The sequence below is a fragment of the Podarcis filfolensis genome (genome assembly GCF_964270895.1).
Source record: "Podarcis filfolensis genome assembly, chromosome: 3".
Lineage (NCBI taxonomy): Eukaryota > Metazoa > Chordata > Lepidosauria > Squamata > Lacertidae > Podarcis > Podarcis filfolensis.
This window is the reverse complement of record NC_139606.1, coordinates 61913808-61936213: the sequence shown is the minus strand read 5'-3', so window position 1 is coordinate 61936213 and position 22406 is coordinate 61913808. Positions and strand designations below refer to the sequence as shown.

General features: G+C 41.8%; 1 protein-coding gene across 2 annotated transcripts; it reads left to right on the top strand.

Moving 5' to 3' along the window:
• Positions 1–6863: 6863 nt before the first annotated feature.
• Positions 6864–20809, top strand: LOC310759994 (p53 apoptosis effector related to PMP-22-like). 2 transcript variants are annotated; one of them, XR_014546673.1, is made up of 4 exons: positions 6864–7223; positions 14848–14991; positions 17360–18512; positions 18549–20809. XR_014546673.1 is itself a non-coding variant. In XM_083607849.1 (3 exons), the coding sequence occupies exons 1-3, from the start codon at positions 7010–7012 to the stop codon at positions 17581–17583; spliced, it is 582 nt and encodes a 193-aa protein (XP_083463975.1). In that variant the 5' UTR covers positions 6864–7009; the 3' UTR covers positions 17584–20809. The 2 variants fall into 2 exon arrangements, 1 of the variants encoding a protein (XP_083463975.1); XM_083607849.1 differs by having other exon boundaries at positions 17360–20809.
• The last annotated feature ends 1597 nt before the right edge of the window (positions 20810–22406 follow it).

The window sequence follows — 22406 nt, the reverse complement described above, 5'->3', positions numbered from 1 at the left end:
GACAGCCCAAAGGCTGGCACGGTGCCAGGACGTCGTCAGGTACACTAGATTGGCGTCACACCTCCTCACCCTTCCCTTCCCAGTAAGCAACAGTGACCCACCTGCTAGAAAGCTGACACAGCAACTCTGCCCTGCCTGGTGGGCTGCTTCTGCTGTTGCTTGTTGTCCAGTGTCTGTGTACCAGGGCAGCCTGGTAAACTTCGGATTGCCCAAACAGTGTAAACAGTTCTAACCCAGGTTATTTGGATAAGTGACTCTCAATACATAACGCCTCCCCCCCCCCCCCGTGTTAGAACTGTGTTTAACGAAATGATTATCATGGGAAATAGATACATCCTCTCAAACATATGATATATTTAAAAGAGTTTATTATCAGAAGTGCTTATAAGGCAGGTACTTAAAGTACAAGGAAGGCCTCTAGGAAAAGCTGTGAGCATATACTGGGAAAGGATAAACTTCCTGATCTGGTAAGTGACTTCAGAACATTGTTCTTGTTGTTTACTATAGAAAAATAATTTAAATAATGGCTTCAGAAAGAAGACTGTGGTGCCCACAGCCACCAAGGTGTGAATTGCCAATAGTTGGATTTTGTTCCTAGAATTCCTTAACATTGCATCTTCTGCCCTCTAGTGGCAAAGATGTGTTTGGCATTTGTTCTGAAGTGAGATCCGGAAGAACTTTCTGACAGTAAGAGCTGTTCAACAGCGGAACAGACTCCCTCCATAATTTAGGGGCTCTCTTTCCTTATAAGCCAAGGTGGGATGGCCAACTGTCATGGATGCTTTAGTTGAGATTTGCGCAATCGCAGGGGGTTGGACTAGATGACCCTCGAGCTCCCTTCGAGGGCAAATTGCTAAAATTTGTTTTAAGCAGCAGTGGTGTACACACCTACTTGGTTGAAAATCATGTATGAGTTGAGGATGGGCCACAGCTCAGTGGCAGAGCATCTGCCTTGCATGGAGAAGGTCCCAGGTTCAATCCCTGACATCTCCAGGTACAGCTGAGAACGTTCCCTGCCTGAAACCCTGGAGAGCCATTGGCAGAGAGTGTGAAAAAATATAGAGCTAGACAGGACCAATGGTCTGGTTCAGTATGAAGCAGCTTCCTATGTGCCTACTGAATTTAATTGGACTTATGTCTGAACATGGATAGGATGGCATTAGTATGCTGTGCTAAAAGCGGAAAGAAATCATGCAGCACAATCATATTCATGTGTCTACTGAGCTGTAAGTCCCATTGAGTTCAGTGAGACTTAATCCTAGATAAGTGTGTACAGAACTGCAGCTGGAAATTAGGCTGTCAGCTTCTGAACGTAAAACGGCTTACAATTAAAATCCTAATCGCTCAGGATTAAAAAGAATCCTAACGATGAAACAAAACTGAAGCAGCAGTGAAAAGAGAAGGGAGTGTTCAGCTAAGTTTTATTCAGAGTAGAGCCATTGAAATTGATGAACATGACTAAGTTAGGTCCAGTAATTTCAACAGGTCTGCTCTGGTGATTTTCAAGTTTAATGTAAGTAGAAGATTTGGTTTGATTAAGCAACAATGGAAGAAAAAGGACCATCTTCTTCAAAAGGCCTTTCAGGGTTTATTCTCAGAAATATCTACAGATTGGAATGACATAGGTATAGCCTTCCAAGGATTGTACTACTTCAAACTGAAACTGGAAAATTGCTTCTTGTCTCCCCCAGTTTAAACAACAACACTTAAAACAGAAATAACTTCACTGCACACAGAAATATAGCACGCCAAGGGGAGGAGTTCCAGCCCAGCTACTTTTCTACCTGCAAGGGTGTTGTTGATTTATTTATTACATGACAGAGTGATCAGACATGTGATCTCTCAACTGCAGTCTGAAGTAGTTCAGTTCAATAACTGTGGTGTCTGTTTCTAAAATTGAAAGCAGCTTACATAGTTTAATTTGGGTGACTTCGGTTCTTATCAGAAAAGGTTTGCATAGTCTTAAGCCAGAGATTTAAAATCACTTACTAAGGGTGGATCTCATTTTGCTTAAGGGTTGGACTACTTGTTAGGAGCAGCATCATATTCAACGCTGGCTTGCATCTGGCTGTAACCATTTAACCAACAGCCAAAGGGCTGACTCACTGACATTATTGACAGATTTCTTCACCTGAACAAGTTACACCCATTTAATAGCACTGATTCATGAAGGGTGTATGGGAGAGCTTTGCAAGCAGAGTCCATCCCAAAGGTCTCATTGTGATTCACTTGAAAAAAGAGTATCATGTAGCCAAATCAGACATGACAACAAGGCTGTCATTCATGTATCTGCCCTTTTCATATAAAAATTCAGAATAGGGTGTGCCTTGCTTCAACAGTAAAAGGAAAAACTTGGGAGATGGGTATTAAGCCCCCCTGGCCTTCCTGTGCCTTACCTGTCTTTAGCTGATTGCACTTACTGTATCTTAGTTTCTGGCTCTGAATATAAGTCATGCATCTTTGGGTGTGAAATGATAGGACTGGTGGATTGATTGACAAGGAGGCAACGTGAGCATGGAGAGTTCCAGCCACTTTTGCTCTCAGTGAATCCTCACCTGTGCATGCCATGTATGAGTGGGATGAGCATATCAGAAGAAACACTTGCCCAGTGCTGTGTCACATATACATTGGCTTGGCTTACAGACAACACAAAAAGGGTGTTTAATAGTCAGAGCATTTTCCAGCAGAGGGCAGTGTAAATAAATTCAGTAAGAGGTTCTCCTACTTGCAACCAAATCTAATGACAGGCACATATTAAGCAATCAAGGCTGGAAATGGATTAAAATAGTTTAGTTAATTATCCACTTTTAAACAATTTGGTAAATGAAATTATTCACCGGTGGTTAGAATCATAGAATTGTTGAGTCAGAGGGGACCACAAAGGTCATCTAGTACAATGCCCTAGAATGCAGGGATCTCAACTAGATCATGCATTGCAGATGACCATCCAACTTCTTCTTAAAAACCTCCAAAGAAGGAGAGTCCACAATCTCCTGAGCAAGTTCGTTCCACTGTCAAACAGCTCTTACTGTCAGAAAGTTCTTCCTGATGTTTAGTCCTACTCTCCAGAGCAGGAGAAAACAAGCTTGCTCCATCTTCCCTTGAGATTTTTGAAGATGGCTACCATATCTCCTCTCAGTTTCCTCTTTTCCAGGCTAAACATACCCATCTGCCTCAACTGCTCCTCATGAGGCTTGGTTCCTCACCATCCTGGGAAAAATGTGACAAGTGGGATACTGCAAGGTTCTGTCCTGGGCCTGAGGCTGCTCAACGATGACCATCTTCAAATATTTAAAGGGCTGCCACATGGAAGATGGAGCAAGCTTGTTTTCTGCTGCTCTAGAGAGTAGAACCCAAACCAATGCTTTCAAAGTACAAGACAAAATATTCCAACTAAACATGAGGAAGAACTTGCTGATGGTTAAGAGCTGTTCAATAGTGGAACAGACTAACTGGGGAGGTTTTTAAAGAGAGGTTGGAATGGCCAACTTTCCAAGACTCTTTAGCTGTGATGCTTGCATTGCAAAGGGTTTAAGACAAAGATATTTAGACGCTTGATGTGCCAGAGCCCCTTGTCATTATTATTATTATTATTATTATTATTATTATTATTATTATATGTTCAGGTCCATTTCTTTGTTCATGGTTTCCTGAGGGACAAATTACGTAGATGCAGCTATGTATCTTCCTATTCCACAATGCCACAAAGCCATCATTTGTGTTAAGAGGTAAAGATAAAACGCTCCAAGATCACAAGTCACGTGCGTTTTCAAAACCAAATTTAAAAGCATCTGATTCAGAATAATGAATTGAATAAGTGTCACTCCAGCATGCTTATCAAAAACCAGTTACAGGAAGGTTAGTGCTTCTCATGCACTCAAAGAGCCTGAGGGCCAAACTTGACGCACACTGAAATGCATGACAGGCAGCTGTGTATCTTGTTTTTCCTTACCTAATGACAGGCTCAGGGGAGCCCAATTCTTCTTTCACTTCCTTATCAAGTTCAGAATGGAGATTGAACACACTCCCTGGTGGCTGGAGGAGCCTTGGAAAGAAGTCCCCCGTGGCATCAGTGGGTGGCGAGGATACAAGGCAACATTTTGCTGCAGGTTCCGCTTGATAAAATTCAGCAGCAGACAATCCTCCCTAGGCTCCTTTGGAATTATAGCCACATCTGGAAGATGCCGAGGTCTAACCTACAGGTGCAGGAGAATGAAGTAATAAAATATTGAATTAGTAGATCGTAGCCAGTAGGGCTGTGCACTGGATTCTGCCAAGTCCCAGGCCAAATCAGGCCTCTTCAGAGGGATTTGGGCATCGGTCAAATTGAGCCACATATCTCTGCAGGTTGGGTTGGATGGTCCAGAGTGATCTGGAGCTTTTGTCAGGGAGAGGGTAATCAGACAGGAAGGAGAAGTGGGCATCAAACAGGAAAATCCACAAAAAGGTCAAGAGCTACTGACTGTTGGCTGGGGGGCAAGAAAGGGCAGGTGCCCCTAGCAGTGCAGACTTTTGCCCCCCTACAGCAATATCTGTAGATCTGGCACTGGTTCCCAGGAGAAGCTAGGTGCCTTTTGCTCCCTGACTTTCCTTATGCCTCTACTCAATAGATGTATTACATCTATTAATGTATTACATTGAGGTCCTGTCCCACCCCCACCCCCCATTAGGTAAGTTTTTTGTTTTTTGGATGTAGGACTGAGATATTTAGAACAAGGAATGAAGGGAACCATACAAGGGACCAGACAGGAGTGAGTTCTCTAGATGCATTTTTCTGTGTGGAGTCACTGTTTACAGTCTGTTTAGGTTCATCTCCATTTGAGAAGGAATACGTGAGGTGCTACAACAAGCATATGCAAAGTCTTATGTATTGTGTGAAAATTTAATATAGTCATGTTTAGTACAGGCATTTGCAAGCCAGCATCTGATATTTTGGAATGTTTCAAATTCTGTACTGGTCTATGCAGTGCTTCTCTCTTCTTGAAGTTCAGATCAGTAGGTGTCCAAAAAGCACAAAAGAGGTGTTAAGGGAAATCATTTTAAGGTGTAGGCCCTATCAAATATAATTTGTAGTTGACCATTGCAAGGCGATCAAAAATAAATTCTAGATTTGTGAGCTACATAAAATCTTGCCTAAGTGCCCTTGTGCCAGGGCAGCACTGTACTAGCAAAGCTTTCCTTTGCCCTCTCTTCCTCTGACACGCCCATGAGGACTTTAAAATCTTTCACTTCCTTTAACACGGCTTGTCATGTTATCTGGACTGACAAACCCTGGTTAATGTTAACTATGGTTTGTTTGAAACAATCCAATTTGAAACCATGGGTTATGAAGCTGGCTTGTTTAAACAAACCAGTTAACATCAAGCACAGTATACAGTTCAGACAACATGCTAAGTTGCAGTGAAGGGAATTAGAAAGGGAAAGATGGTTCCCAATTTCTTCTATAAGGAGTGCATCAGTACTGGTTGCAAGAAGCAGAGGGAAAGATTAGGCTTGTTGCCTTCATGGTAAAATGTGGATTTAGCTGGACATGCAAACATGGCCAATAAACAGACAAGCTCAAATTAGATGACAAGTCTTCCAAAATTTGGTTTGCTCCAGATGTTTGGGACTACAATTCCCACCAGTCCCAGGTGGCTGGAGTTGTAATCCAAAAACATATCAAAGGCACCAGGTTGGGGGAAGGCCAAAACCTTTTAAAGGTTAGGGAGTATGGGCTGGATAGTCCAGGCTGAAAAGGTGACTACATGGGTTAGGAATGTACGAAAGATGGTGAGATTACCGAAAGCTGTCTGAGAGATTTGTTAATGGTGGGGGGAGGGGGATGTTGCCAGAAGGCAGGACCAAAAAAGTCTAATACTGCTTAAGAAATACGGACCATTCAAATAAAGAGTATACTTGGGGAACATATATGGTATATATGAAATGATTCACAAGGAGATGGGGAAGAAAAGTTATACAGTCATACCTCGGCTCCTGAACACCTTGGGAATCGAACGTTTCCACTCCTAAATGATCAAAAACCAGGAGTGTTCTGTTTTTTAACATTCTTTCGGAAGCTGAATGTCCGAAGGGGCTTCTGCAGCCAATCAGAAGCTGCGCTTTGGAAGCTGAACATTTTGAAAGTCGAATGGACTTCTGGAATGGATTCTGTTCGACTTCCAAGGCACGACTGTATGCAGCTTGCTCTTAAGGAAGGATAGTTCAGTCAGTGCAGTAGGAAACTCTTAGCATCTCAGGGTTGAGAGTTCAAGCCCCGGGTTGGGTGAAAGATTGTTGCATTGCAGTGAGTTGGACAAGATCCGGGGTTCCCAACGTGGGGCGGGGGCAATTTGATTTTTAAGGGGGGCAAAATCGAGAATGAGTTATTAACAGTTAATGGCCTTTTTGAATAAAAAGAATTATATGTCAGGGCGGGGGGCGCATCAGGATTTTAGAGATACTTAGGTGGGGCATGGCCAAAAAAAGGTTGGGAACCACTGGACTAAATGGTCCTTTCCAATTCTACAATTCTATGATTCTGTGACATTTACCTGGAAGTCAATATTGGTTGCAAATGGAGTGCTTCTCCAGGAAAAGAGTGCGCTTTTCCGCGGTCCTTCCTTCCGGAACGGGCCTGCTGCCGCGTGTATCCGCCAGGCGGTGTCCCCTGCCTCAAACCAAGACCAGCGCTTTGGCAGCGAGTTCGAATCTCCTCCCCTCGAACAACATTCGCCGTGCTGCGCTTCAGCCAACACGCCCCGTGGTGCTTGCCAGCGAAGGGTTAAAAACCTGGGAGTGTACTTGGAAGCCAGGTTTGTTTACCAGCCAAGTTTCTCTCTGGCTCAACAGGTTGCTGCCGCCGCCGCTGCCCCTGCTCTCCTCGGTGCCTGGAATCTAGGCGCGGCTCTCTCCTCCCTGCGCGGAGATTAAAAGGCGCCCAGCTCCTAAAAGCGGCCTCGCGCGCGCGCCCCGGCCCAGTCCAAGGGATCTTCTCCTCCTCTCCGCTTTTCCCACTCTTCTGCCCAACATGGTTCGCTGCGGCTTGGCCTGCTGGAGGTGCCGGTGGCTCCTGCCCCTTATCTTGGGCTTAGCTATCATCCTGGGCATCATCGCCTTGTCTGGCAGGGGGTGGCTCGAGTCCGCCGAACAGCCTTACGTGCGCAAAGCCTCTCTCTGGTCGGACTGCATGAAAGCGAACGAAAATGATTTGAACTGGGAGTGCAGATCCCTGATGGATTATAGTGAGTATCCGAAATCGGGAGCATGGGCTGGTTATGGGCCTCACAGGGACTGGACCCATCCATGCACAACCAGGCATTAAAATAACTGGGGAGGGGGAAAGGGGGCGGAATCTAAACCATCATTTCTGGCCTAAGTGGCTAAACTGGTGCCTGAAAATGCACCGGTAAGAGGCCCAGGATGCATTGTACAAAGGTCACCTTTGCTAACGTTGCCTGCTGTTAAGGAAATGCTATTCGTATCTGGGCCTTGTGAGAGCTGTGAGAAGCGTTGGCATATTTGTGGCTGTTAACTGAAACTAAAACTATCCGATCCCGGTAGAAGAAAGTTTGGGACTTGGTGAGCCTGGGAGGCAGAATAGGACTGGGCTGGCATTGAATTAGGCAACAGGGAGAGGAAAGACTAAGAAAAACTGCTAGGACCTGCGGGAGAGGCAGGGATAAGAATTAAAAAAGCAACGCCTTGCATGCTCTCAGATTGCTCAGTTAACTGTTTTGATGTGTAATGAGAACTAGACTTCAACAAAAGAAGAGGACATTATTCAATTATGCCAGTGACTTGTACGATCATTCCCTTCATTTCAAAGGGCCTTGGATGAGGCCACACCCTTCACCCTATCAAATGCTATTTTCTTTAATTTTGAGAAGACTTGACCAGCGGCATTGTTGCCTGCTTGTTTGAAGTGCACAAGATGTCCGTTGTGTGACAGGGATCCTCGCATGGCAGCTTCTGAGTTGCTTGGTGGCCAGTGGCGTAGCGTGGGTTGTCAGAACCCAGGGCAAGGCAAGTAATTTGCACCCCTAACCCGTGGATTTGCGCCCCCTAACCTGTGGATTTGCGCCCCCTAACCCTAACCCCCAGATGTTGCGCCCAGTGCGGCCGGCCCCCCCTGCACCCCCCACGCTATGCCACTGTTGGTGGCTCAACCTGATGGAATAATTTTGGAACATGACTTTCCATATACAGGTTTACTTCTGCTCTAAAATCAACACTTTCTCACAAAGTAGTATATTACTCTTTCAAAGCATGTAAAAACGTTCAGAATTTTTATATGTTGGCTGTGAACATGCTAATTAGTCTTGGAAAAATATAAAATTTAGCATTCAATAAAGACAAGCTGCATTCTGTCAGCAGAATAGGCACAAATAGTAGGTAACAGTTATTCCTTTGGGTATAATGCAGTAAATGTCAGCCGTATACATAGGCCACGATCCAAGTATATGTGTGATTGACAGAGGCCCTATGAGACTTTCTTCTTTGAATGCCAGACTCTGCAGAGCTGTTTCTGATTCTTCAAATTGGGGGCATAGAAGAAGTCATGCAAGAAGTTCAGCTCTCACTGAACAAAAAGAACTAAAACAAAATAAATCCAGATTTTGCAGTCTTTGTAATACGTTATTGCGGGGGGGGGGGTGTTGTATGGTGCCCAGGAACTAATATAACGGTGAGCACTTGGATTTTAGGAACAGAGAAACCTTATTGCTACTTAGTGTGGCCCTTAAAAACAGGATCCTTACACAATTTTACCTTCCGCACATTGAAAATGGCTGCTGTGGGAGAAGTTCGGGGGAAGGTGTCAATCCTTATAATGGAGTGAAAACAAAAAATGGTCCCTTAGTTGTGTTACTGCTGCACTTCTCTTGGAGGGTGTGAGAGGGGGAAGCATGCCAGGAAACTAGGTAAAAGGGAACTCCCCACGCCAGCAACAAAAAGGACATAACAACACTGGGGTGTTTTACAAGGCTGCCATGACCCATACTCTGAGCCATACAATTGCTCCCTGCAAATATGGGTATAATAAGGATGGACTTTTTCCTGCATTGGCAGATAATTTTAAATTGTTTTTAGTGGACATTTTAAAATGCTTTACAAATTCAGTAGTGGGGTGTGGGGTGGAAAGCCCATTTTAGAAATCTCTTATATAGAAAGCTGAGTTAGAAAGATCATGAATTGTCTTCACAATTTGTTTTTGTGTAAGAACACTACTGCCAAGTCACAGCTATCCTGGATTTCTGAATTGTTGTCTGAGGGGCACGTATTCACCAGGCAAGACAGAAAAAGCTTTAACAATGAACATCAGGAAACAGAACTCCTTTTCATGACTTCATTCATTGCTTAAAAACACTGAGGGTGCCCTCGCTTCAGATGTCAAGGAGATAAAGAACTATACAACTTTTAGAAGACACCTGAAGGCAGCCCTGTATCAGGAACATTTTTAATGCTTGATGCTTTATTATGTTTTATATATTCTGTAAGCCGCCTAGAGTGGCCGGGAAAACCCAGCCAGATGGGCAGGATGGTAATAATAATAATAATGGCCATAATCCCGCCTCCATGTTTTTCATCTTATCTTGGGTTGTAGAAGGACTAGAGACTTTGTTTTTTAAATTAACTCTGGAATCATCTTTCACAGCAACTGCCTCCTTACTGACACTCATGGGGAGTGACAAGCCTGGCCCAACCCTAAACATGTTCAGATGAAGGTCAGAACTCTCCTTAGGGATGTGCAAACTATATACTTGTTGGCTCTCTGTACACAGTTGACGGTTATAGACAAGCAACCATATCAGTGCTAGAGAAGCATAGATAAGACCGCTCCTATTGTGCTGTTTTGTTGCTAAGTTAAAAATGGTCACAGCTGCACTTTGCCTTTACAGTGTGCCATAACCCATCTGCTCAAGCAGACTACTGCAGATTTAATTGCAGCAGCTTATTTGTATTAGAGCCTCGTTTATTTTAAGTTGCAAGCTGTACCTAAACGTATCTTGAGGCACTTTTTCACTCATGCTTAAAAAACTGTTCTGGGTTGGAACCTTTTATAGGGAGCTTACAGTTTGAATATTAAATAAGTTTTTTAAAAATAAAAATAAAATTTTTGATGATGCTGGCTAAGTATCATCTTAACTTGCTTCTTTTCTAAAGAAAGACATTTTTAGAGTCTTTCATATACATTATTAGAGGCATGTGTGAAGATGTCCAGCTGCTGTTATGCTACAACCAGACTAGATTTTCCCATTCCTCCTGCCATCCCAATTTACCCTGGGCCCTCCAGATTGGTGTTTTATTGTGGGTGTGTTCTGCAACATGTTCTTGGCATTGCAACATGTTCTTGGCATGATAGTAGTACATTACTGGTAGATTTGTTCTGTGATGTGTCCCCACAAACTACCACATTATTGCTATCCAGCGGGACTATAGTGTAACAAAAGTGGAACAAAAATAAACCAGAAGATTTGTGATTTAAAAAGTTGCCAGATTTAACCAAGAAGTTACAGTATATGCACTGACTAGAAATGAAGCAGTGTAACCTTTACAGGCACAAAGAGTATTGAAAGCGGAATTGCATGTGATCCAGTTTTTACTCTTTAAAGTAGATAGCCCCCAAAACACAACTTGCTAGCAAGGATCACCCATGTGGTTTGGAAGCTGATAATTTTTCATAGGAAATATTATGTTGTGTTGGCACCTTTCAACAGGTCAGGAGGGCGGAAGTAAATGGTGAGAACTGGAAGCTATTTCCAGTCTACTGTAACCTAGAGTAGACTGGAAATATCTTCCAGTTTCTAGGTAGGGAAAACTATGGGGTGGGGAGTAGTTCCTAACATGCATAGTGAGATGCTTAAAACATGACAGGTAGCTGCTATGAAATGAAGAAGTTAGGCTGTTGTGCCAGCCAGGTGGACTGGATTTTTAGAAAGACAGCTACGTATTCTCAGGTCATTTCCCTCAGCATATCTATTATGTACCGACTGAGACCATGTGTAGATTTTTAGAAATACTGCTTTCCAAATAAGGGTGGTGTGTTTCAAATTCATTGGAACTGGATGGGAGTCAAATCTCTCTACTCACTAAGATTGACTTGTCAGAATAAACAAGTTAGTTTGTAAGACTGCCACAAAAATCTGCTGCTTACCATTATGTTTTCTTTGTTAAAATATGGCAATGAATGCCGTGTGAAGCAGTCGCACAGAATGATGGTGGTGTGAGAGATTTCTGGTTGAACTCCTTCTCTGCTAGTGCTTCTTCCCCACCCTTCCCAAGCATAAAGAAGCTTAACTTCAAGAAAGAATACTTGTTGATACAAACCGTCCTTGGCTGCAGCTTCATGATCAAGCTTGTACTTGCTGGTTTTGAGTGTTGCAGAGGGTATGGAAAAGAGCCACACCCTCCATATGAAGGGATGGGAGGGAACCTCTGCTTGTAATGATTTCTAAATTGCCAGCGTCTTAATTCAGGTTTGTCTGAGAACCAAATTAGACTTAACTTTGGAATAATGAATCTCTTTCCCCAGGTTTTCTTTTTTTGTAATGAAAACACAGCCCAAGGAAGCTTCTTGCGTGGAATACAGAAATGGGGAAGAAACCGGGCAAGTTTCTTCTCCTGTATGGCTGTATTTCCCCCTCAAAATTAACTCCCATCAATAGAAAATATATATATAGCTATTGTTTCCCTTGCAGCTGGGCAGAGCAACTCTAAACTGTGGTTAAGCATTATGTCAACAATATTAATCACAGTTAATACTTAAGAGTACAGTGGTACCTTGGGTTAAGAACTTAATTCATTCTGGAGGTCCATTCTTAACCTGAAACTGTTCTTAACCTGAGGTACCACTTTAGCTAATGGGGCCTCCAGCTGCCACCGTGCCACTGCCATGCGATTTCTGTTCTCATCCTGAAGCAAAGTTCTTAACCCAAGGTACTGTTTCTGGGTTAGCGGAGTCTGTAACCTGAAGCGTCTGTAACCCGAGGTACCACTGTATCCCCTCTTAACTAGTTTGGTTAGCAAACCATGATTAGGAAGGAGTAGAACCATAATGTTAACCGTGGATAGCACTCGCCTATTCAGGCATTATACTCTTATGTAAACTCAGCACATGAAGAGGAGCAGGGCTGAGAAGGCCCTGTGCCAGGTAGTCATTTCTGTGGCGATCTCTGCTGGGAGACAGCTTTCTCATGTGCAGCTGAATACTCGGAGGCTTCCATGCCACCCATGTAACCACGAGTGTATGTGAGGCACAGGCAGGGGAGTTTGTAGGTGACATGATGCGGCATGGGGCAATTCAACACAGCCCCACTCCTGCCTGACGTATTGAGTTTCCAGTGAAGCGTGATGCTGCCTGAAGAGGGTTATTCAAGCCGAAGAAGGGTAGGGAAAATGTACAGAGGCAAAGGCATGTGATCATATAAAAATAAATGACTGAGCCCTGAATAGACACAGAGATTTTAGGAGTGGCTTGCTCGCTGGAATGATAATAATTATGTCTATTATTACTGTTGCGCCATCACTGTAACCATTATGATCAGGATCAAAGTTTAACAAGCCCAACTGCTTGGGTGTTTTCATATTAGCTTTTCCAATCTCCCCAGGACCACAAACTTACAGACACAGCATTCATAATCATTTGAGGTACAAAGAAGCTTTATAATTAAGAGTTTCCTGAATTACTGTGTGTGAAGTATCTTTATAGCTATAAACTGTTCTAATCAGTGGATTCATCGTAGACCTACATAGCCGAACCCACTTTTGTCCTTTTATTTATTAAATAATTGCCTGTTACTAACCCTTGCGTCTGATTTAATTCTGAGACACAGCAGGAAGAACGCAGGATTATTTAAGGACTGCTCAAGCTGATGGTCATGGTTAAAGCACTGAAACTGGAGACAAGCTGTGGGATCAGTCACTTCCTCTCTCTAGCTCTTTTTAGTTTCTATCTTTCTCTTCTAGATTTAACAATGGTTAATGGTTAATCATCCTTAGAGATAATTTGGGACAAATGCAATTAAGCGGTATGCCTTTAAAGATGTTGTGTAAACAGAAATGCGCAACACAAGCTAAGGTGTGCTCTCCTATGCCATCCTTAGAAGCCTATTTTGGCAGTAAGGAGTATATAGATAACAATAATAATCTATATGTAATAATAACACATGGTTTAGCATGATAGGAGTGAGTACTGGGCTTGAATACTACCTTTCCTTCCTCTGGTGCACCTTTGTGAGGGTTTTGGAAGCTTTCACTTCCAGTTTTGGCTAACTGCAGCTTGTTCTGATATCCAAACCTGGACAAACTGCAGTTAATTTTAACTATGGTTAGTGGAAACAAGCCAACTTCAAACCGTTGTTTATGAAGTTGGCTTGTCCTTATTAAATGCATGTCAGATTAACCACACTTTAGGGTTCAGACCTAATGCTAATCTGTAGTGTAGCATTTTGTGTAAGCTGGCCATTATACAACCTTTTTTGTGCCCTCTACATTTAGATAGGGTGCATGTGGTGTTAGGGGAGGAGTAGTACCTCGGGCGGGGGTGCTCTTTCTGGGGTAGTTTGTCCATCTTTGGCCCCCCAACCTCACCTGTGGCTCCTAGAACCTGTCAGCTGTTTCCTAATATATAAAAATGTTAAGAGCAAACTTAGTGCTTCAGATTGGTAATTAAAGCCCCTGGCTGAATGAAAACTGACAAGGGCCAGTTAACAGACTAGTCATCAATAATTCTGGTGTCTAACTCAACAATAAGCAATAAAAGGACACAATCTACGAGCAGGAAACTTTCAAGTTACATTGGAAGGAATATTTGGTATGTTGGTACAGCACTTAACTTGTTTCTAAATACATGGGCACAGAATTGTACTCTTCAGTGCACACAAAGGTCTGTATTAAAGCTTGCAGCTCTAATTTAAGCAAGCTGCCGGATCTAGTCTCATTTCTTGACTTGTGCATTTTCTGTCTCATTAAAACTGAACAGCTTCAAATCTGGGACTTTCAATGCAGTTAAGGTTTTTTGGCTACCACGTTATTACTGAATCCATACATTCCTTCTCTTAATACCTTTTGATAAAATGATAGAATATGTTATTACCACTGGCCTCCAGTGTCATGTAAATCCATTGTCTCACACTCTTAGGCTGTGTTCACATTACCAGCTTAAAGTACAGCTAAGCCACCCTTTTTCTCAATATCTGGCTGTCTTAGACAGGGTATATGCAACACTGGATGCACCTAGATAGTTGAGCAGGGCCCAGAGAAGCAACATAATGTATGATAATGATATGATGCTGATGGAGGATAAGGCTATGAGTAATGATGACTGCATGCTATCTCTTTGATCGGAGGCAGTGTGATCAAAGTGAATCTGAATACCAGTTGCTGCAGGAGGGCGATGGTGCAAGAGGGCTGTTGCCATTATGTCCTGCTTGTGGCCTTTCCATAGGTTGGTCACTGTGAAGAAACAGGATTCTGGGCTATAGACAGGCAGCAACCATTTTACAGGTGTCTGATTGACGTGTGGTCACGCACACGCTCATTGCTGCTGACCCAGAAGTGGCCTAAAAATGGGGTGGGGCAGGCTTTTGCATCCGCTGCCGATGCACATGGGGGTCAAGAATGGAGCCCCCACACAAAATGGTTGCTGCTTGTATATAAACCCAACAGGTTTCGTGTCCTCCTTCTCTAAAAAAATCATGTGCGTTCTATTCACTGTTGTGTTACCTTGGAGCTGCATTCAAATTTTGCAAAATGTGAAATATGTGCTCTGCATGCATCACTAAGCTCTAAATTCATATGTGTGTGTGTGTGTGTGTGTGTGTATGTATATAATAGCCTCTCTTTTTCTCCCCTTATTTTAAATCATAGGTTGGGGAAGAGCTTCTGCTGCTACATATCTTGTTGGCTTTGTCATCCTCTGCATCTGTTTCTGCCTAGCAGTCATTGCCTTTTCCATTGATATTCTACGGTTCAACTTTGTTCGAGGCATTGGAGGTTTGCTCTTCGTCGTTGGTAAGACTGCAGCTAAGAGAAACAGCTTTTAAACAATGGGCTTACACTGAATACAATGTGACTTTCCTTAGATTTATTTTCCAGAATCTTCTTGGTCCTAGAGAAAACTTTGTTTTCATTTCAAAAACTAATCGGTAGTGACTATGCTTGTGTGAAAAGGGTGGCGCTGTGGGTTAAACCACAGAGCCTAGGACTTGCCGATCAGAAGGTCGGCGGTTCGAATCCCCATGACGGGGTGAGCTCCCGTTGCTCGATCCCTGCTCCTGCCAACCTAGCAGTTCAAAAGCACGTCAAAGTGCAAGTAGATAAATAGGTACTGCTCTGGCGGGAAGGTAAACAGTGTTTCCGTGCACTGCTCTGGTTTGCCAGAAGCGGCTTAGTCATGCTGGCCACATGACCCAGAAGCTGTACGCCGGTTCCCTCAGCCAATAAAGCGAGATGAGCACCGCAACCCCAGAGTCGGCCACGACTGGACCTAATGGTTACGGGTCCCTTTACCTTTACCTTTATGCTTGTGTTAGTCTAGAAGTAACCAAGGTTGTAATATTTAGGGTAGCATATCTGAGATTTGTAACAGCACACACACACACACACACACACACACACACACACACACACACTTTTTAAGGCACCGAACTCCCATCAACATTTATGTTAATTTTGACTTACCACCTCTGCTAGTCTCAGATTCTGACCTATAGAGCTCCTCTGTATGAGAGCCATTTTCCATGTTGGGGGAAATAGGGACTACTTCCCCGGCACCAAATCCATCTTGACCAACTGCCAATAAAGACTGTGAACAACTGCTACACAGGTACATAATGCTACAGTTTCTGTGATTGCTGCAATTGCAGAAGTAGCAGCAGAGATAATTTTTGTAACTTGTTTTCACTGCAGATTCACACGCTGCCTAGAACTAGTTACAGAAAAGGCATCTGCCTGAAAAACATAGTGGCTGCTTTAACTAAATGCCTTGGATGCAAATGTTTTAACTGTGCTTACTTGAAACTGAAAGTAAAAGTTTCTGATCTTTGGCCTGGAGGAGCAAGCAGGAGGGTGAATAGATAAACCCAAGGCTCACGCATGCGTTAATAAACCATTTCTTACTGTTACAGCCAAACTAGACCATTATGTACTTTAGCAGTCAAATGTTGTTGTTTCCAGGAACTAAATTATCTTGATTTTCAGTGGCAGATACGTCTTATATGTGTTTTAAGGTATTAGTGTTGAGGTGACTCAAGACATGCGTGTTCACAGGATGACTTGCATGCCAGGCTGAAGCCGCTGCTAGCGTCCTTAAACACAGGTCCTGCTTTAGGAACACTCGCTATGCGAAATTCACTTATCTGAACACAAGGAATTAGTACCCAAACCTTGCTATGTGCAAGATTCCTGGTGTCAGGAGTGTATTAGAAATTTCCCCATAGTAATCAATGCACATTGTTGACTCACTATGCAAATGGAAATCATGGACACATTATATAGCCTGACCCCCTCCTCTGGCAATCTTCACAGAATTTTGCTTAATGGTTGGCATCAATTTGATTTTAATTAATTTTATAATAAATGTTTTTAGAATGTTGGATTATTTTGATTGTTGTTAGCCGCCCTGAGCCCAGCCTCGGCTGGGGAGGGCGGGATATAAATAAAATTTATTATTATTATTATTATTATTATTATTATTATTATTATTATTATATGAATGCTCGCCTAACCAACAATTTTCAGGGAATGCACTGTGTTCCTAAAGCAGGAAATGCATGCACATTACATGACATTGCTTGAGATGCAGCACCCTCAAGTGGAGGCAGCTGACACATTTTCCTGATTTTGTACACCCCCATCATTTCTTCTTCCTTTTTATACTGCAACATACAGGGTTTTTGTGTGTGGATAAATTCCCAGTTATGTGAAGAATTTCCACGACTGCTAGGAACTTCAGGCACTACTGTGGAAACTTATTGACACTGCAAACCCATACCAGTTGCTAGTATCCTGCAAAGAATCCTGGGAACTGTAGTATTGAGGTGCTAAGAATGCTCTGTTACAAAACCCAAACAATTTCCCAGCTTCTCTTGGAAGGGGGAATGACTGCTAAAACCACTTTGAGTCTGTGGTGTTGATAAGCTAAGTGTGTCCAGTTTGCAAGGCAAGTACTGAGTTGAACACTCTTTATTTCATCTGCTCAGAAATAACACAGAGTTAATGATTCTGGAACGCCCAGCGTGAGGGTGCTGCAACCAGTCTGTAATTGTAGTAACTGATGAAACATTTAACAAGAATACAGTTAGCTCCAAATAAGTTGCTCAGGACAAAAGGTTATTAATGTAACTCCTAATTTGTTTTTCTTCGCTTTTTTTCCATTCAGCTGCTTTCCAAATTATAGGCCTGGTCATCTATCCAGTGATGTTTGTGGAGGACATTCCATTGACAGGAAGCAACATGTTCAGCTGGGCTTATGGCTTTGGTTGGGCAAGCACTGTGATTGCGATAGGCTGTGCCTTCTTTTTCTGCTGCCTCCCCAACTGGGAAGATGAAGTCCTGGGCAACATCAAACCCTACCCCATCTACAGCAGTGGCGAACGTGTTTGATATGGAGTTAGTAGAAAAGATCGCTTCCAGTAAAGAAAACTATATCGTTTCTGGCTTGTGGGAAAGAGCATGCTTATATTGCCCTGTTTACATTTGACATAGAATTCCTAGCTTTGTTCTAATAATTAAGCCAAATTTCATAGTTCGTTTTTAGTCTTGTATCCATTTTCAGATCTGGCAGCTGCTGTTTTTACAAGGAAGACAGAATAAATTGTATTTTGATGGTTAATACAAGTTTCCATTTAATAACCTCAAAAGAAAGTAAGATGTGTCTCTGTGTGGCTTGATTCTATGTTTTGATATTTTACTGAGTAAATTCCTTTTACACTTTAAGACCAGCACAACCCTTAGAGTCTAGGTTTGCAGGATCCTTATCCAGTAATGTCAGTCTGATGTGAATTTTAGAAAAAACTAAAAGCAGTTACAGCAAGATAGTGTCTATGAGAATGCTTTGGAAAAGTACAGAATAAATATTTATACATTTAGCACACACTCTTTTAAGCTAAGCAAAGTTTCAGTGAGGCTTGTGGCCAATATGACTGCTGAGCTCAAATATTTACTACTTACTCCACAGCAAATTCAAGTACGAGGATTGCAACATTTTATATGCACACGTATAATGCATACTGGCATTCTGTAGGTTTTCAAATTAATTACATAAATCTCCTCCCGCCCCATGTCAATCAATCTCCAAACACTGTCAAATATTTTGTACGTTTTACATTTCTCAGTTGTGAATTGAGGGTGGAAGAAAGCTTTAGAGCTGTATTTCTGTCCCAACCCCCAATATCTGATAGAGTTTTATCCTTGCTAAATGGACCTCCCGGTAGACATTTTTATACGAGTTTTGAAATACCATTTTTGATACAAATAAATTGCAAAAAGTAACGTGCTCTAGCAGAAGCAATGGCAGTAGTAATAAAAAATGTGTGCCAGCTTCCAGTCTTGCCCTCCAAAGTCCCTAGGGCAGAAAAACCACAAGAGGGATACCATATCCATGAAATGAGAACTGTAGCTTTCCCAGAGATGTCTAAAAGCTGGATTTACAAAGTTAGCCACAATCACACAATAAGAGATAAGATGGGCAATTATCAAGCAGTGAGATAGTATATTGCAGGTTTTTAAATCTATGGGGATGCTCCTCCATATTTGATCACATCTAGGAGAGATAAGCATGTGCTTAGCAGTACAATCCTATAACTCTTTACTCTGAAGTAAGCCCATTGAGTTACTGACAATAGAATTGCAACCTGGGGTTCCCAAACTAAAATTAGTGGGACTTAAAAGTATTTCACTTTTAACTTGTATGATGATAAATATTTTTAGGTTTTCAAAGTGTCCATATTTTAAATGCTATATGCAGTGATGGACAGGATTGAAGTGGTACTATTTTGAAAACAATATTTTTTTAAAAGGTTATTATGACTGGAAACCTTGATTGGAATATGTGTATACTTTCATATACTTAAAATATTTTGTAAATGTATAAAACCTATGTTTATCATGACAGCCATAATGATTTAAAGTATATTATTAAGAAGAGTTTGGAAGATCAAATATCAGTTTTATACCTTTTTACAGGGGTTTTTGTATTTGCAGAAATGTTGTATATTGCGATTTATAACTTCAGACATGACTGTTTGATGTATTTTATAATTCTCATTGTCCAAACAAATCCATCCACTGTTGAATAATTTGCTTAATAAAGGTTGGTAAAGCAAAATAAGTTCTCAAGAAAAAACTAATGCAACAGTTTTAATGACTCTGAAATGTGATTGCTGTCTCACAGTACATATATTAAATCACAAAACATAGCAACACACAACCAAAGAATACAAAAGTTTCTTTAAAAGTTTGAAATATTTGCTGTTTTTTAAATAAATGCTTGTACTTATTGTCAAACTTTGCAAAACATCTAAATAGACAAAAAATGAGTGGGTTGTGTTTTTTTTTAAGGGAGAAAGCTTAAGGAAGGTAAGACTCATTACGTGAACAGTCAAATGGTAACAGTCATGCTATCTTTTTTGAGTAACTCTTGCAGAAGTCTGTATTCAGTGCTCTGCATGCTTAGTTCTGCTGGCTCCTTCCCCTGTTTTTCTCAAAATCTTTTCTGGAGGGGACAGAGGAGGAAATTCCATTCCATTATAGAAATATGTTGCAGCAGTGGAACTGCAGCATTGGATACTGCTTGTCACTTTTAAGAACTTACACAGTTCTTAAAAGTGGAATTTGATAGGTGATGACAAAGAATGGCTCCTTTTAATTTCCGCCTGGTTCCGCCCATGGTAAGTCAGCAGTGTGCTTTCACCTCCAAAGGCCAAACCCATCTTTTGGTACAGTCTTTCTCAACCTGGTGCCTTCTGGATGTTGTGGACTCCCATCTCCCATCATTCCTGACCCTTGGCCATGCTGGCGGGTGCTGAGGGGGGGTTACAGTCCAAGAGCATCTGGAGGATTGGTCAAGAACACGACATTTCCTTGAGTATTGGTTAGCGAAGGTATCTCCAAAGTTAAATCCAGGCTGATAATCAGTCATGGGTGTTCATGCACATAGTAGTGGCATTATGTCACCAGTTGAAATGGCGTTTAAGCATGCCATGGGGTTATCTCCTCCTCAGGCACATACTTAAATGGATGTTTTGAGTCAGCTCTTAAAATGTTGGTCCTTTTCAGTAGAGGATTTACATTTGCATGCCTTGGAAGTTGTGCTGAAGTTGTTTGATAAAATCGTATCTAGAGCACCTCCTAACATGATCAATGAAATGAAGAGGGAGTTTAGTATTACTGCACGCCTTACACTTGCAAACTCTTTTGTTGTTTTTAATTATAAGACTTAAACAGGACATGTAGCTTTTATTAAGTAGAGTCAGCCTTCCATTTGCCATGGGATAGCAAGATTTAAACAACTCCTTTTTGTACCCCTCAGTTGCTACAGCAGTTATTGTCCTGTTTTTTTATGGAGCCCAGTCTTCATGCCCTACAATCTACCCTCAGTAGGAACAAATGTTTTAAATTCAACAAAATGTGTCCTAAATCTGTAGGGGGTGGGATGATTTTGGTTTGTATAGACTAGGGATATTTTTAGGACACATAATTTGTTATTTTGCTTAATGGCTTGTGTTCAGATGTTTTAGAGTAGTAAGTCTGTTTTTAATAATTGTACTAAATGATCAGGCTTTTGTATCATACGGACTTCAGTTGAATAAACAGTTTTGATAAATTAAAATGGGAGTGTTTCATTAGAAAATGACATGCATGCCTTGCATTGGTTATGCAGAGAAAGGTTAACATACCGTATTTTTCGCTCTATAAGACGCACCAGACCACAAGACGCACCTAGTTTTTGGAGGAGGAAAACAATAAAAAAAAATATTCTGAATCTCAGAAGCCAGAACAGCAAGAGGGATTGCTGCGCAGTGAAAGCAATCCCTCTTGCTGTTCTGGCTTCTGTGATAGCTGCGCAGCCTGCATTCGCTCCATAACACACACACACATTTCCCCTTACTTTTTAGGAGGGAAAAAGTGAGTCTTATAGAGCAAAAAATACGGTAATTTAAAATAAATAAAATATCTTTTGACTTTTTAAAGAATAATTTCGGTATGCATTTGTAAATAAATGAAGTGTTTTAAAATTATAAAAGTTATATTATGCTAATAAAATGGGGAAATGTTTTAAAAATTTTTTTTAAAAAAGCAGAGGGTTGGTGTTATTGACAAGATAATTAGAACACAGGCAGTGGCTGTGGATTACAGATGGCCTATTCTCACCATCACAGAAGGTGTGGTGACTTCAAGCAAAAGTCAGTTTGCACCCAAGACAACTGAGTAGAGCCTGATGCAATTGTGGAGACATTATTTTCACATGCCATTGCAAATCACCCAATGGCATGCTGGAACCAGCAGAGGTTGGCTATATTCCAAGCCAAAATGGCATACACTACTTTTACAGAGGCATGTGCTTTGAGTTGAGTCACAGCGCCCCAAATCTTACAAAAGGCACTGCCAGCAAGTGTCTTTCCCAAAGCAGCTACACACTTCTAGTTTGGCAACAGAAGAGCCAAATCAAGACGATAATCTTCATGTGACTAGTTCTGGCCTTAAGGACTCTAATTGCTCCATTTAGTTCACCCCCAGCAGCCAGGAATGCTGATTGGTGGGAGAAATGGGAAATAGGGGGGAATGGGGAAAATCTGCTCCAACAAGCAGATTCATTACGACAGCCTTGGCCAATCTTGTGCCCTTCAAATGTTTTGCAGTTGTAGTCCAAAACATTTGAAGGGCACTAGGTTTGTGCAGATTGCATTATAAGATTCATGTTCTTACATTTCAAAAGTCTTAAGCACTAGGGGGAAAAGAATGGGAGGTATCCATTCAAATATATAAACAACAGAAGGGAAATTATTACTGTGGTCTGCTTACAAATGCATCCTTACTCAAAGAGCAGCTCAGCAAAACTGCTGCGGTTTTGGACATGAGACAGTTGCTGATACAATGAGAAGCTCCTCCTTGCTCCCCAGCCAACTGCTGTCTGTCTTTGGATCATGTGGAGAAGTAACTCCCACAGCAACAGTGCTGGGGCGTGGAGTCTATGATCCCACCCTTTCCATTTTAAAAGGACTGACTAAGGGCATCTTGCCTGAGGGGCCCTCACAGTCTATCATTTGTCATTCAATCTACTACATAACTAACAAGATTGCTTTCACGACATATTTTGTGCAGATGTTGTGTTGTTGCCCAAAATAAATTCCAGTTGGCCGCCATTTTTAAAATTTCCAGCTTAGGCTTCTGAAATGGTTTGGGATAAGAGTTAGGTCTAACATTAG

Bases quoted from the DNA above. Each gene is read 5' to 3' on its own strand.
- LOC310759994 (XM_083607849.1), top strand. From the start codon at position 7,010: ATGGTTCGCTGCGGCTTGGCCTGCTGGAGGTGCCGGTGGCTCCTGCCC. The intron at 7,224-14,847 runs GTGAGTATCCGA...TTTAAATCATAG, and splicing joins CAGATCCCTGATGGATTATA to GTTGGGGAAGAGCTTCTGCT. The intron at 14,992-17,359 runs GTAAGACTGCAG...TTTTCCATTCAG, and splicing joins AGGTTTGCTCTTCGTCGTTG to CTGCTTTCCAAATTATAGGC.